The 17,639-nt window shown below is 33.4% G+C and overlaps 1 protein-coding gene across 1 annotated transcript; it reads right to left on the reverse strand.

The window, feature by feature from the left end:
* Nucleotides 1-13,266: 13,266 nt before the first annotated feature.
* LOC139853039 (probable polygalacturonase) lies at nucleotides 13,267-17,118 on the reverse strand. The gene is made up of 6 exons (XM_071842406.1): nucleotides 17,026-17,118; nucleotides 15,783-16,097; nucleotides 15,152-15,272; nucleotides 14,736-14,910; nucleotides 14,556-14,626; nucleotides 13,267-14,209 (listed from the first exon to the last, which is right to left on the reverse strand). Exons 1-6 carry the CDS (start codon nucleotides 17,035-17,037, stop codon nucleotides 13,512-13,514), a joined length of 1,392 nt encoding a protein of 463 aa, XP_071698507.1. The 5' UTR covers nucleotides 17,038-17,118; the 3' UTR covers nucleotides 13,267-13,511.
* Nucleotides 17,119-17,639: the final 521 nt, after the last annotated feature.

The following is a 17,639-nucleotide window of genomic DNA, read 5'->3' on the forward strand; positions in this document are numbered from 1 at the left end:
TAAGTATATTTTGAAACTACTAACTTAAGTTTTCAAAACGATAACTATACGTAACATTCTTTGATATATATACTTATAATCTATAATGCTTATACATGTATCGTATATATAATGTATTTAATCACTTTTAAGGACTTAAATACATAAAAAAATATAAGTATATTCACAAAATATAGCTATATTTGAATTCTCGTTCCGTTTCCTCAAGATTTCTATACTTATATCTAGGCTATATGTACCCGTATCATACCCAGCTTCTATACGTATTTACTATTGGTATATACACATCAAATCAACATCCTAATCAACATTATTACTGCCCTAGATATGATGTAACTAGAATTTGTCAAGTAGTATGAATTATTAGTAAGAAAACAAAATTAGGAATCCCTTTCTTTCTTTATAAACTAAAAACGTTTTTATAAATGAACACCATTTCTTCACTCCATTTTCTCATATCTACACCCTCATTTCTCTCTCAAAATACTCCTAACTTCATACTTGATCATCTCCAAGCATTTTCCCCATCATTTAGCTTCAATTACAAGCCTTAAACACCATAAGAAAACTCTTTCAAGAACATATCAAAATAACCACCCATTTGAAGAAGTTTACTTCCAACCTTTTGATCTAACTCTACCACTCTTTGATTTTAAGATTATTTCTTATCTTTTGCAGTAACTTTGTCCAAGTAACTTGAGGTAGTAACCTTGTTCATAATCTTATTCAATTCATATTCATATAGCTATCTTATTTTGTGGTATAAAATTTTAACAACAAGAACATAGTTTGAATGATTTCAAACTTGTTCGCAAACTAAATAGATCCTTCTAACTTGACTTTTAAAACACTTCAAGACCTGTAATATATCATAATGATATGCTAACTTAACAAGATATAACTTGGTTTTACAAAGAACATCTTAAAAACTGAATCTACGTCGTCGGAGTGCAACCGGGGGCTGTTTTGGGTAGGATAATTAAAAACCATCTTGAACTTTGAATTGGAAGTTCATGTTCTAGAAAAATGGTATTTCTTATGAATATGTTAACACATAAAAATTTCATGGTTTAACTCAAAGTGTAAGTATTTTTAGAAAAATGATCATTAAATGTTGTTTTTATGATGGAAAATGATCACTTTCATAAGTTTCACCAAAGTTTGACCTATAACCTATGATTTTGAATACAAACTAAGGTATTTTCAGTTCATATTCTTAAAATTTGACTCGATCCAAGGAAGTGGCAAGTTGAACCAACAAAAACGGAGTTGTAATGAAGAAACTACGACTAAAACAAGATTGGGTATCCGAAGCTAGTTTAGCTACGAAAATATTTGGAGAAAAAGTAAATTAATCATATATTTTCTAATTAATATGATATTTTATATATAATTACTTATGATTTGATTTTATATATTTCAGGACCACCCGTAAACAACACGAGAAGATTAATCATAAGACCTCATGATTGTACGCAACACGTCATTTAACAACACGGTACTTTATGTACGCAACACGTCATTTGACAACATGGTACCATGGGTCGAGATTAATTCTGATCAATACGAATACGATGGGGTCTTTATTTATTTTATTTAAGCAACTAATTGTGGACCACTAACATCAGACTGCTAACTACGGACTAAGAAAATATTAAAAGTATTAAAAGTATATATATATGTAACAATTACTTAAAAAGAAAATATGTTAATATATTATATATATGGTTAGGTTCGTGATATCTATCGGAGACCAAGTCGAATTAAATACCTTCAAGGCAAAAGTGAGTTTCATTTGCTCCCTTTTTAATTGCTTTTGCAATATATATTTTTGGGCTGAGAATACATGCGCTGATTTTATAAATGTTTACAAAATAGACACAAGTACTTAAAAATATATTCTACGTTGAGTTGTACCACTGGCATATTTCCCTGTAGCTTGGTAACTACTATTTACATGGGTATTGTAAACGCGAATCTTGTTGATAGATCTATCGGGCCTGACAACCCCAACCGGACTGGACGACCAGTATTCAACGGTTGCACAGTACTTCGTTTCGGTGACTACACTTGGTACGGTGTATTAAGATTTCATAATAAAGGGAATATGCGACGTTGATTAAATGTTAAGTATGGTTACCAAGTGCTCAACCACTTAGAATACTTTACATACACTTGCGAGTGTATTATGTTTATGATAACGGAAATCTTGTGGTCTATTAATATATTAAAATGATTATCATGATAAACCTATGAACTCACCAACCTTTTGGTTGACACTTTTAAGCATGTTTATTCTCAGGTACGAATTAAGTCTTCCGCTGTGCATTTGCTCATTTTAAGGACATTACTTGGAGTCGATCATCGTAATGGGACCAAATGTTGATGACGTCATCCAGGTGGATTAGGACGGGTCCTTTCACTGTAGCTCGGCAACCTTATAGACTCGCACCTTCCGAGATGCAAGAATTACAGAGTCAACTACAAGAGATGTTAGACCGAGGATTTATTTAACCAAGTTTCTCGCCTTGGGGCGCACCTGTGTTGTTTGTGAAGAAGAAGGATAGATCCTTCCGTATGTGTATCGACTACCGTAAACTCAACAAATTGACTATCAAGAATCGGTATCCTCTTCCACGAATTGACGATCTTTTTGATCAACTACAAGGATCGAGCATTTATTCAAAGATCGATTTGCGATCCGAATATCACCAGCTGAGGGTGAAGGAAAGTGACGTGATGAAAACTGCATTCAGGACCCGTTATGGTCATTATGAGTTTCTCGTGATGACATTCGGTTTGACAAATGCACCTGCCGTGTTCATGGACCTCATGAATCGTGTCTGCAAGCCTTACTTGGACAAGTTTGTTATCGTCTTCATAGATGATATCCTCATCTACTCTAAGAGCGAAGAAGAACATGAGCAACACCTCCGATTAGTGCTTGAACTCTTAAGACAAGAGCAACTTTACGCCAAATTCACCAAGTGTGAATTTTGGTTGAAGGAAGTATAATTTTTGGGTCATGTTGTAAGCGACCAGGGTATCAAAGTTGATCCCGCCAAGATTGAAGCCATCAGCAAGTGGGAGACTCCCACTACTCCGACGCATATTTGCCAATTCCTAGGTCTCGCCGGTTATTACCAAAGATTCATCGAAGGATTTTCTCTGATTGCGCGTCCTTTGACCGCACTGACTCACAAGGGCAAGAAGTTCATTTGGGAACCCGCACACGAATCAGCATTTCAAACTTTGAAGAAGAAGTTAACCACTGCACCTATCCTATCACTTCCTGAAGGCATTGACGACTTTGTTGTTTATTGTGATGCATCGAAGATTGGTTTTGGTTGTGTACTGATGCAACGATCAAAGGTTATTGCCTATGCCTCCCGCCAATTGAAGATTCACGAGCGGAACTACACTACACATGATCTTGAACTTGGAGCCGTTGTCTTTGCGCTTAAATTGTGGAGACACTATTTGTATGGAACTAAGAGCACTATCTTCACCGATCACAAGAGTCTCCAGCACATCTTTGATCAGAAGCAACTGAATATGAGACAACGTCGATGGATCGAGACGCTCAACGACTATGATTGTGAACTCCGTTATCACCCTGGCAAGGCCAATGTTGTAGCTGACGCTTTAAGCCGAAAGGAGAGGACGGCACCTCTTCGTGTTAGGGCTCTGAACATCACCATCCATTCGAACCTCAACAGCCAGATCAGAGTAGCCCAAGATGAGGCTCTCAAGGAGGAGAACATATCTCATGAACATTTGAACATACTTGTCTCTCGATTCGAGGTTAGGGAGTCTGGACTCCGATGTTATGCCGGAAGAATTTGGTTACCATATTATGGAGATCTACGGAACCTCATACTTGATGAAGCATATAAATCGAGATATTCGATTCACCCCGGTGCGGGCAAGATGTACCACGACCTTAAAGAACAGTATTGGTGGCCGAATCTTAAGAAGGACGTTGTGACTTATGTTGATAAGTGTTTGACTTGCTCAAAGGTTAAAGCCGAGCATCAGAGACCTTCTTGTTTACTCCAACAGCCGGAGATCCCACAATGGAAGTGGGAAAGGATCGCAATGGATTTCATTACCAAGCTGCCGAAGACGGTGGGCGGATACGATACTATTTGGGTTATTGTTGACCGCCTTACCAAATCTGCACACTTCCTAGCGATGAAGGAAACTGATACGATGGAAAGACTTGCTCAATTATACATCAAAGAGGTTGTATCTCGTCATGGTGTACCTTTATCGATCATCTTAGATCGCGATCCCCGTTTTGCTTCTAGATTTTGGCGTTCTTTGCAAGAAGCCATGGGAACTCGTCTCGACATGAGTACTGCGTATCATCCACAGACTGACGGGCAAAGTGAGCGAACGATTCAGACCTTGGAAGACATGCTGCGTGCATGTGTCATTGATTTCGGAAAGGCCTGGGAAAGGCATTTGCCACTCGCCGAATTCTCGTACAACAACAGTTATCACTCTAGCATTAATGCTGCACCTTTCGAAGCGTTGTATGGCCGCAAGTGCCGATCTCCTATTTGTTGGGCCGAAGTAGGCGAAAAGCAAATCACCGGACCCGAGGTAGTCCACGAAACCACGGAGAAGATTGCTCAGATTCAAACTAGACTTAAGACTGCCCGCGATCGTCAGAAGAGTTATGCCGATCTTAAACGTAAAGACTTTAAATTCAACGTTGGTGATCGTGTAATGTTAAAGGTTGCACCTTGGAAAGGTGTGATTCGTTTTGGAAAACGTGGAAAGTTAAACACACGATACATTGGTCCTTTCGAAATCTTGGAACGTATTGGACCCGTTGCATACCGTTTGGATCTACCAGCACAATTAAGCTCAGTTCATCCTACCTTCCATGTGTCAAACTTGAAGAAGTGTCTTGCTGCACCTGAACTTATCATACCACTGGAAGAACTTACAATTGATGACAAACTCCACTTTGTGGAGGAACCAGTTGAGATTATGGATCGTGAGATCAAAACTTTGAAACGCAACAAGATTCCGATTGTACGAGTACGATGGAATGCCAAACGAGGACCCGAGTTTACTTGGGAGCGAGAGGATCAAATGATGCGGAAGTATCCTCACCTTTTCCCAACTCCTCCATCTACCTCAGCTTAAATTTCGGGACGAAATTTTCTTTAACAGGTGGGTAATGTAATGACCCTGGTTTTTTCAACGTTATTTATTAATAATTATTATTATTAATATGTGTGATTAAACGAATGTATGTTATTACATTTACATGTTGCCATGATTGCCCGTACTTGACTTTTAAGTGCCCGAAACGTCTTTGTGACGCACGAAACTTCACGAATAATATTTCTAGATATTATTTACATTCATGATTAATTTTATTAATCATTTTAATTAACTGAGGCTATTAGTTAGCTACTTGGGCTTTAATTGGATTTACTTGAGCATTAATTGTACTTGGGCTTTATTAGTGTTATGGACTCTTGAACTTGGGCTTCCAAGCCCACCCTACTTATGTTAATGGATAAACTAGCCCATGTTACACTTGTAAGTATTAATTTGAATGGAACTTGTTAGTTAATACTTGAAAGAATCTAGTTAGCTTGTTATCCCCATGCATGACCATCCATTAACCACCTTTTATGAGCTTTACTTGCAAGTGACCACTAAAAAAACCTATCCCCTCTTCTTGGAGCTGCTGAACCGTGGGCTCTCAATGCATATGGGGAGAGTTTGGTTTTCATTTTCTCATTACTTCACTTGCTTAGTTCTCTCTTAAAAACACACACACAAACTTGCTTCATTTTTCTCTCAATTCTCTCTAGTTCTTGTAAGTAAACTTGAGCTTTCTTCTCTTCTTTTTCCTTGCCCAAACCGTGGCCTTTGGCTACATGTATCATCATCATCTTTTGTTACTTGAATACTTGTTGTTATTATTACTTACTTACTTTGTTGATTGTTATTTACTTACTAGCTTTCAAGAATCTAACTCACTAGTTTGATTCTTCATTTTTATCTTGTTATAACAAGAACAACAAGAACATAATCTATCTAGTTATGTTCTACCTTACTTGTTTCAAAAGATTATAAAGTTCATGGTTGAAAGACATACTTGAAGTTCATGAAGTAAACTTTAAAGTTTACTTTCTAAAGATCAAACTTTGGTTTGAATCTTTAAAGTATGAACAACCATGAACCTTTTCTTGTTTATTTAAGTTTACTTCTTCAATTTATGCACTTTAATTTCATGTAGTTAGTTTATATGGTCAAGTACTACAAGTTAGTCTTGATCTCATATCTCTTGAACAAATTAAGTTAACTTTGAAAGTTCAAGAACACACAAATAAGTTTTCTTTAAATATAACTTTGGATCTAGACTTTTGAGTCTTGGATCTTCAAGATCAAACTAAGAACTATGTTCTACTACTTATGATCTTGATTAGTTAGTTAACTTTCAAGTTTATAGTTCAATATTTCTTTTATAGTTCATATAAGTGTCAAACCTAAGATTTTGATGTAACTTTGGTTCATCAAACTACATGCAACTCTTAAGTGAGTTGTGCTTCATGTCTTAGACTTGCACTAGGGTTATGATGGTCAAGACTTGGTTAAGAGGATGTAGATACATCAATGAGTTGTACACTTGAAGCTATATGCATCAAGGATGAGAACCATGATGAACATCAAGCACCAAGACCACCGGAACTCACTTAAACTTACTGTTTCTATCCAAAACCTACTAACCTGCTGTTTTTGTAACAGAACATCAGACCTGGGCTGTTCTAACCATGATTTTTAGATAGATATTTTCTAGTAGATAACTTTTCATATAGGACTCGTCTTAATCCGAGTTACGGTTTAGGATTTATGGCCCTCCGATCGTTACTATGTCCTTTAACGTTGTGCAGAAATTTCTGACCTACTCGCACTTAGACCGTCGCCACGGTCAAACCAAGACAAGTTTGCTTCTGTAAATTTTACCACACTTAAGGGACTCATAGACGGAGCCATGGCCACTGGTCTCACCTTAATTCAGTAAGGGTAGAGGCCGTGGTGACTGACCGAAGTCAGACTTTGTTTTAAACTACTTTCATAAACGAAACCTACCTTACGCCTTTTGTTTAATGATGAATGATGATGACCCTTAAGACCTTAAATACATACTTTTAAACCTATTAAGATGATTTACTGACTTAGTATTATTTGCCTTAGGTTGAGGACCTTCGGACCGATTACTTGCACACCTTTTCCGAACCGACTTTACGACTACATTATCATTGTGAGTTATAGCATTCCCTTTTTACTTTAACTTATTTTGGGAACTGATAATACATGCGGATTTTATGTTTTACATACGAGGCACGAGTACTTAAACTTATATATGTGTGGGTTATACAACGGCATAAACATTCCCTTTAGCTCGGTAACGTTTAATCATTGGTTTTTGAACCATGAACGCGAATCTTAGATATGGATCCATAGGGTTTGACATCCCCACTCGGGCTAGTAGCGCTAGCATTTAACGAGTGTTTAATACTTCGTAAACATACGCACTTGCCAAGTGTACTTTCAGGGGGTATAAACGTTAAGTTAGTTACCGAGTGCCCACGGTTGAGCATATACTTAAACATACTGATTTGGATTACTGTTTTGAAACGCTCTTTGTAGCACTGAAATCTCGTGGCCTACCTTACATACTGTTATACTTAAACTATAGCTCACCAACCTTTGTGTTGACGTTTTTAAGCATGTATTTCTCAGGTGCTTGAGGTTGCTTCCGCTGTGTACTAGTCGTGCTGTAGAACCCGCTACTTAGAGTTGTTATCGCATGCTACTTATCTTGCATTCAAACTTATTTTTTTTTCTTTTGAAACTATGTTATGTAACGACCTTTGGGGCCACGTACACTTATTTATTGCTTCTACTTAGCGAAGCATGCTTTTGGATTGCAAAACATTTGACGTTAGTTATGACGTCACCTTTTATTAATGAATGCAAACTCTGTTTTGAAAACGCATATAGTATTTAACCTTGTAATGATCCTGTTGTTGATGGTCCGTACATGATGATTTAGTACGGGGCGTCACATATAATCATATGAGTGTTTTACTATAATATTGTACATAATACTTCAAATATTGTACATTTGGTAATGAAGCTGTTTTATAATAAGGTTGTACACAATGCTTTATATATTATTCAATTAACATGTTAATATTTTTATTAAATTAAATATAATTAATTATTATTTTAATGACATTCTCATGAGGGGCTTAGAATTTTTCTCTCTATTTTTGATTTTTTTTTTAGCTTGAATAATTTTATTTGTGACATCATTATTTTAGAGATTTATAATATATATATATATATATATATATATATATATATATATATATATATATATATATATATATATATATATATATATATATATATATATTCCTTATATCTAAAAGACATAGGAAAAATAAATAGTAAACATGAGTCAATGGACTAAAGTGCCCTTAGTAGTGTTTCCAGATACTTCTTTTCTTTCTATTACATATAGGAATAGGAATGAGTATCGAGTTTAGTATTTAATTTTTAATTTTAATTTTTAATATTGTATAACAACAAGAAAAATATTCAATCTTACGAATTTATATGATTTAACAAATACATATTAGCATATATACTTTGTAAGACGACAAAAATATCCTAAATTACTCTTCACCAAGATACCAAAACTATGGTTAGTATATATGTTAATGTTAATATACTTCTCTTATCTATCTATACTTACTATTAAAATTCTAAAATGATGATCCATAATTAATAATTTTACAAGCTAAAAATAATTCAAAAAGAAAAAAAGAAATATTGTGAGACATCATGATGATGTCATAAATTTTAATTAATTTAGGATTTTTAATAAATGCATAAAAATACGTATAAATCAAATACAAAAATACGTAATTAATTTTTAATTTTATATGTAATTAAAAACTACAATCAATTCACTTAATATAAAATATCATTATTATTTTCAGATAAAAGTTTTTTTTTGCTGGAAATTTAGAATCACTGAAACATTTAAAAAATCTTATCAAAAATTAATTATATTTCTATATAGTAGCACTTTAACGTGATGTTGACATTTAAATTAATTCAAATCAGTTAATTATATATCTCAAAAATTTTGGGCATTTTGTTATGTATGCTATATGTGATTCAATTTTTATAAACTTTAATTTTTCACGATTCTAAATTTAATTCACAATTATTTTATTCTTACGTATACATAATGTCTATATATGTTCTATTAACTACAGTCAATTGATTTATTTTTTTTACAATCTTTTTGAAAATTTATCCTTTATAGAATATGCTATTAAGTTTAAGAGGCAAAATTCTCAAAATCAATATGATAAACAATTATTCCATATGATAAACAATTATTCCATAAATTTAAGACGCGGAATTTCCAAACGTAAATGTTTATAGCACATCTAATTTACAAACAACACTATAAAGAATTAAATCAAATTGGCAAACCTTAATAGTACGACAATCAATTCACCAACGATAAAATTACACTATTTTTTCCGAAACTATTTTTAAGCAATTGAAAAGTCAAACAATAGTAATTAACAACCTCTACAATCATTTTAAATTTACATATTATGCAAAATTTGGTGTCAAATTAAACATACGAAACATTCCAAATTATACTTCAACTTAGAATGAAAGCATAATTACCACCCATTATAATTCCTAAAATTACGGTGTTTGTTAACACTCATTGTTTTCGTATTGTTAGCGTATTTGTTATACACAGTGGCGGATCCAGAATTTTTTCTCACCGGGGGCGAAATTTTTTTTAAAACCATAGCAATTTTTTTGAGTAAAATATGGAGGTTTTGGGGTAAAAAATTGAAGTTTTTAGGCAAAATTTGAAGATTTGTGGGTAAAATTTGAAGGTTTTGGGTCAAAATTTGGAGAATTTTGAACAAAATTTGAAGGTTTTGGGGCAAAATATAAAGCTTTTGGGGCAAAAAAAAAATTCACCGGGGGCAAAGTCGAAAAATTCAAAATTTTTACACTAAAATTTCGAAATCCACCGGGGGCGGGCGCCCCCCCTCCTTACGCTCTAGATCCGCCTCTGGTTATACACCAAATAGCGGGTATGACTATATATGACTATATAAAGGACAACGAGTCAATTATGATAGACATCATCAGTTTCACATTTTACTTCTTCTACATTCCACGAATTACGCAAGTTCACGAATTTCTCAATTTATGGAGCATGAATCACTATATTCAGGATTTATATAAAAAGAGAGATTTTTGAAAACTAAAAGTAAAAATACTTAGCGTTTGAAAAACAAATTACAATTATGAGATAATTATGAGATGACTGTAATAGATGCGAAGGTATATTTTTCTAGATTTTTAACTTGCATTATTACTTCTTGTATGTTCATTTATGATTTTCTATTTATTTTTTATATTTCGCCAATATAGGATGACAAAAGGGTCAAAAGTCATGCAACATTCAAGCATGAAATTATGCCACTTTTTGAGAATAAACTCGAGCAAGGGTTTATTATTATGATAAGCAAATTTATGTTTTTGAATTTATTTGACTTACAATCAATTTAACACTTGATCATTGATAAGGTTTTTGTTATTTATCTTCATATTACATAACATATGATTACTTAAGACTTTTTTGCTCCGTTGGTCCTTCAATTATACACGAAATTGCAATCCGAGTCCCTCAAGTTTTTTTTTAGATTTTCGAGTCCTTAAAGTTGCAAAATTTGGCAATCCGAGTCCCTCCGTCTAACTTCCGTCTAAATTGCCCGTTAACCTTTGACATGTGCCATGCATGTGAGGATAAAATCGTCTTTTTACTCTTTTCTTTGACTTTTTTGCTTTGTTGGTCCTTTGTTTATACACAAAATTGCAATCCGAGTCCCTCAACTTTTTAAATCGAATTTTATCTGTTTTTTAATCTTTAACTCATGGAGTACTTTTTATCTTTGATTCGACTTTTTATCATTAATTCATACTCGTCTAGTCATCTTTAATTCATACTCTTTAGATCAAATTATGATATGTTTACTAAGAATTACGGAGTATTACATAATTGAAATTTTAAAACGGCACATGAAATCGTTGACTAAGCATGAAACATTGCGTTGGTACTCGGTCTTCTTCACCTTAAATTAAAATGGCACTTGGTCTTCTTCACCTTAAAATAAATCCCAGTAGTTTAAACGTCGATAAACACATGAACCAAAACTCAAAAAATCGATTTGAATCTTAAATTTAAACCTTAAGTCCAAAAGAACTTATGAATCTAACCAATTCCATAACCTTTAAAGAATTCAAAACAACTTAACTTTAGCCGAAAATGACCATTAAATTGGTAAAATTGCAAGAACATGTTCAATCACATATTCCAAGCTTTTTGACACAACAAATCAAATTGCGACTAATTTGATGCTTAACACTTAATGTCTTACTAGAACATAAGATGATGACGAACAACCACTTTGGGAAAAAATTTTGCTTCCTGATTTCGAATCCGAACGAACTTCAGATTTGTCGATGATGATTTGACGATGATTCGATGAAGATGATGACGATGGTGAACAAACAAGATGACGAAGAACATGAACTAACAAGCGGTTTAAATCGGACAAACCTTACCCGTTCCGACGATGACGATGATGACATTATCAACAGTAGTGATTCCGACGAGTCTAGTGCGGTTGAAAACGGAGTTGGTGTAGGAGACGGTGACGGAGAACGGAATACGAAAAAAGAAGATGAGAGATGATGATGATAAAAAGTTAAATCAAAGATAAAAAGTATGAATTAAAGATAAAAAAACACAGATAAAAATTCGAATTAAAAAGTTGAGGGACTCGGATTTCAATTTTGTGTATAAATGAAGGACCAACGAAGCAAACAAGTCAAAGAAAAGAGTAAAAAGACGATTTTACCCTCACATCAATGGCACATGTCAAAGGTTAACTGCCAATTTAGACGGAAGTTAGACGGAGGGACTCGGATTGCAAAATTTTGAAATTTTAAGGACTCGAAAATCCAAAAAAAAACTTGAGGGACTCGGATTGCAATTTCGTGTATAATTGAAGGACCAACGGAGCAAAAAAGTCATTACTTGAATTACCCTTTATGATTAAAACTTATTAGAGTTCAACCACTTATTCGATTGTAGTTTTTGCTTTTAATTCGTTGTATTCTAGATTTTCAAAGGCTAGAATAAACTTGACGACATGACTCCAAAATTCTTTGTATTCTTTGTAAATTATATACTAATATAAATCACTTTATCGTATTTCTCAAATTATATACTCTTTCTGTCCCAAAAAACTATCCCAATTTTACTTTTGAAGTTTTTCTTTATCAAATTTACTTTATATCTTTTTGTTTATATGATATAATCCTTAATGAAAGTTATATAAATGGATTGAGTCTTAAATATGTTTTCATTGATACAACTTTCATCGATTTTTTTTTTTTTTTATGGAAACCTAACAATTGAGACTAAAGTTGAAGAAGAAATATTTTGAAAAGTCAAACGGGAAAGTTTTTTGGACGGAGGGACCATCTTTAATTAACATCAACATTAATATTAATATATCATTAAAATAAATTTTTTTATTCACCCGTGATTTCACGGGTCCTTTAAGTAGTAGTATTTAACTAGTAGTATGTAATATTTATGAAAAGTTGTCCTCTTTTAATATACAATTTTGGTTTTTCGAAATAAATGATATAAAATAAGTAAAGGTCATTGTTAAGGTATGGGGGAAGGAATCCAATCCAAATTTTTTACATCCGAGTAAGCTCATATGTACTTGAAATTCAATTCAAATCTAAATATAATCTAGACTCGTAAAATTCTAGATATAGTAAACTGGACACATCTGCATATGACATTTGAACACATGCTGGCACTAGTCGTTTGCTGTTTTCTGCAACTTATCTACATTATTACTTTCTATTTGCAGAAAGATAACAGCATTTTGTTACCTAGCAACAGTCTTCCTATTAATATGATCTGCAACAAGTACAAAACTTGCTGACCAAAAACAAAAACATCAAACAGTTTATAACTAACTAATTAAAAAGTTTTATGCAACTCTTGTCTCTAACATTGAACAACCATCGATTCGATAACCAATAATAATGAAATTTACATTCGGAATGCAGTCAGGAACGAAAAATAACATGATGAATAAGAAAGACGTATAAGAAAAGAAAGACGCTACAAAACTTTTCTTACACATAATGAAAATAATCGAAAACAAGGGCTGTACACAATCCATACCTCAACGGGGCGAAAAGAATCTTGAATCTAAGCAGAGCGGTCGCACGATCATAATCCAATAACAATTTCTCGTCGAAAATTAGTAGAACACACTTTGTTCTACCACTAAATGATACACGTTTGAAATTTGAATGTTGTTTATTTTATATCAAAGAAAAGCAACAAGGTTATTATCATGTGATGTTTTCAGGTTCGATAACGAAAAACAAACGGAAGAAGAATTTGTTGGAATATTTTGAAGTTCGAGACACGGTATCGGAAACACGTTTTTCGAGAACCCGGATACGTTAGAACACGCCCAAGGTGAGTATGAACCCGAAAGTTCAGGGTTTAAAGATAACGAAACATTAAAAAGACATATTGAAGTAAATGGCGATTCAAGAATACCCGAAAAATTACCCGCTGTTGTGATATTTAAACCGATTATATTCTTGAATGTGATGGATTCAACGTTGGGTAACGCTTCCGGGTCAAAATTATCATCCGGGTGAGAATTATAATCGCCCGATAACTTGATTGCGAGCATGATGTCATTGAAGTTAACATGTGACACGAGAACGTTTTTTACGTAACCGCCTCGGCCTTTAGAAGTGAGGAACGAGATCCCGTTGATGGAATCGTGTAATTTAACGTTTTCGATCAATACGTCAGAGATACCGCCCGACATTTCGCTCCCGAAAGCAAGAGCGGAGCCCGCGAAAGATTTAAGACGAACGCGTCGGATGTGCACGTTTGTAGTTGATATGTTATATGTGATTCCGTACTCGTCCCAACCACTTTTTAAAGATATTGCATCGTGACCCGTGGTAATGTTGCTATTCTCGATGCAAACGCTATCACAAGAATCTGAAAATCGCAATAAAAAACGTTTAATTAATTGGTCAACACCGGTCAATGGGTCAAAATCGGATTTAGTTGGTGAAAGTCATATTTAGTCTATCAAAATCGGTCAAAGTTACCGGTCAACATCTTATTATGAATTTAGCTTTCCGCATGGTTGCAAGTAATTTTAATTTATCTTACGCAAATAAACAGATTATTATACGATAAATACCTTCAAAAAATTGGGTTAGTTAGGGTCGGGTACTATCTCAGATGGGTTGTATGGTCGGGTACTAGACTCTAGCCCGACCCGGTTTAGCAGTTACCCAATTTGTCACCTATATATCCAGACTAAAGATTAAAAGTGTACCTGGAACTACGCCACTTGTGTAAGGCGATTCAGCTGGAGACGAAGCTGTTATATTTTGAACAAGAACCTTACTGTATAATAAACATGAAAACTCGTTAAAACATATTTAGGTGTAGAACTCTTATAAACATAAACATTCATTTTTATGTTACAATTACAATAATATAATAATAATAATACCTGCAATATACGGGACGAATAGTCCATGCAGGCGAATTTAAGAAGGTTATATTTGAGATAACAATATCTTTAGAATTAATAAACTCTACAATATGAGGACGACTATAATTCAACGTATTAGACTTGAAACTTTCCCACCATATCGAACCCTGTCCATCTATGGTTCCATTGTCACCTACACCGTTTTTGCAAATTTGTTAACAACATAAAATAACAAACGTGAAGAAACGTTCAGAAAATAATAAAGGTGGCAATTTCAAGAATTGTTAACGACCGTGACCCTTAAAATGAAAATGCTGACTAAATCATTTTATTAAAAGGGTGATATAATTTAATGAAATAAGACATTTTTTTGAGCATAACTAATACAGTAATTCATTATAAATTAACGTTTTGGATTAACGTTTTGTATGTACCTGTGATGACGACATCACTAAGATTTTCTCCAGTGATCAAACTACGGTATCGTTGACCCGGGAGATCCATGCCACGGCCATAAGAAGGTAACGGATCAACAACCTTCCAATGTTCGATATCCTACTTAACAGAAGATCACGAGGCAAATATTATTCAATATAACTAATGTTCTTTTAAGTTTATTAGTAGAAGTGATGGTTAGGGAGTATTTGGAATAAATCTTTTTAAAAGTAATTGACCTGATTCTGATTATTTAGGGGGCAAGTAATTAGTTTTGAATGATCAATGGTATAATTATTTATCAAATCAAAACACCATCTCCTATTCTCCTAATTCATGTAACAAAGGTGGCAACTTTGACCCATTTTCTTATGAACTGGTCTATATGGGTATATTTTATCCCTAGCAGGTCAGATGGGCCAAATAAAAATCTTAGTCAAAAAGGAAACGGGTCAAAGCGATTTAAAATCAACCTAAATAGCTGTAAGTAAACTTTGCCCCATTTTCTTATGAACACCATCTCCTATTCCATGTTACAAAGGTGGAAACTTTGACCCATTTTCTTATGAACGGGTCAATATGGATAAAATCCCATCCAACGGTCGAAGAGAATCAAGTAAAAAACTGAACCTGGGATCCAAGAATTAGGGCTTCTTTTTCGAGGAAGAGTGTAAGATGGCTAGTAAGGTTAAAACTTCCCGTTAGCCATTTTCCAGACGGTACGTACAATTGGGCCCCACCTTTATCAGTGAATGATTTGAGATAAAAGATTGCATTTTGAAAAGCAACTGTATTTAAAGTCTTCCCATCTCCAACAGCACCAAATTCCAATATCGAAACACTATGAGGGCGAGGTATTAAATGTCTTTCGATATTACACTCACCTTCTTCCCCATTATAAAGCTCAATACCGTTACTTAGTGTTACAAGAAAAAGTATAACCACCTGAAAAAAAAAAAAAAAAAAAAAAAAAAACATCAAAAAGAAAAGGTAAGGAAAGATCCATCTTTAAAATTCAATTCAGTTGTATATTTATTTTAAGTATTTTAAATAATTCAAGAAAAAATGCAATTGGGCTCACTTTCACCAAAGCATATACCATTTGTCTTTTAAAGAAAAACCAGCCAAATTCTACAAAACATGTCCAAATTTTCAAAGATTCTCATTCAACTGAAATAAGGAGGTATCCAAAGTAGTAAAAGTTCAAAATTTGTGCATCAAATCATAACTTTATATAAATTTACCCCCTTCCCTCCAGAAAAATAATAAAAAAAAACCATAGAGACTGTGTAAACTTCGATCGATTTTAGAAGAAACAATGACATAGATGACACTGAAATTATCTATTTCATCAATTTTGTTCATAGCTGAACAAATCCTTTAAGCAAAAAAATGGACATATGTAGTGAAAATAAAAAATTCAACTAAAAGAAAGAGATCAGAACACATTTTATGATCAAAATTGGTTTATCAATTATGATACATTTAATGAAAAACAACAAATTAGTCTAAATTAAGGTACTTTAAAGATCAATGTGCGTAAATTAAACAAAAATGTAGAAACGCCAGATCCATGTTTCCCATCACTTTAATTTCGGAATCAATTAAATCAACCCAACAAAACTCATATATAAAAATCTCAAATTTATACGGCGTAAAATAAGAAAACCTAAAAATGTACAGAAAATAAGGAAATAAGATCAAGAAAATGTATAAAGAAACAAACCCAATTATATAATTTGTCATTGGAATAAAAAGATGGATGATTTGTTATCAGGAATGAAAACCCAGATCAAAAGTATTAAACTTGATGAGATTTATCACATTATAATTATAATTTATGAAAAAACATATAAAGAAATAACGTACTTACTAGCCTCTTCATTTGGGGAAGATTGAGACAGAATGTTAAAATCTTGAGAGAGAAATGAGTGATTGTAGTAGGATGAGATTGATGCCCATTAAACATAAGTAAAACAAACTAAACTAAACTAAACACTACACACACAGAGAAATAGAAACGTATGGTAATAGAAAACGACAGCACTAATACAATAAAAGACAGCTTGCTCCAAGCTCTTGTTTGTTCTTCTTCTATGTTTATTTTTATTTAATATATTGTATATTGTATGTATTTTGTATTTTATTTAAGAATTTTTTTTATACTAGCTTTAGAGTTGTTACGCGAAAAACTATTCTACAGTAACTGTTATTCTATGGGTATGTTTGGCACAACTAGCTGTTAGTTGGAAGCTCGTAGCTGTTAGCTGGAAGCTAGAAGTTGGCAGCTGGAAGCTGACTGCTGAAAGTTTTTTAGATTTATTTAGGCGTTTGAAAGAGTAGCTGGAGCTGTTTAAAAAAGGATACAATTACAAAAATGGACGTACATTAGGAAAAAAACACTTAAATATCATCAATTTAATTCCATAAAACATAACCGAAAAAAAAACCCTCAAGAACATAATATAATAGTACTAATTTTTAATG

The sequence above is a fragment of the Rutidosis leptorrhynchoides genome, chromosome 6 (genome assembly GCF_046630445.1).
Source record: "Rutidosis leptorrhynchoides isolate AG116_Rl617_1_P2 chromosome 6, CSIRO_AGI_Rlap_v1, whole genome shotgun sequence".
Classification (NCBI taxonomy): Eukaryota; Viridiplantae; Streptophyta; class Magnoliopsida; order Asterales; family Asteraceae; genus Rutidosis; species Rutidosis leptorrhynchoides.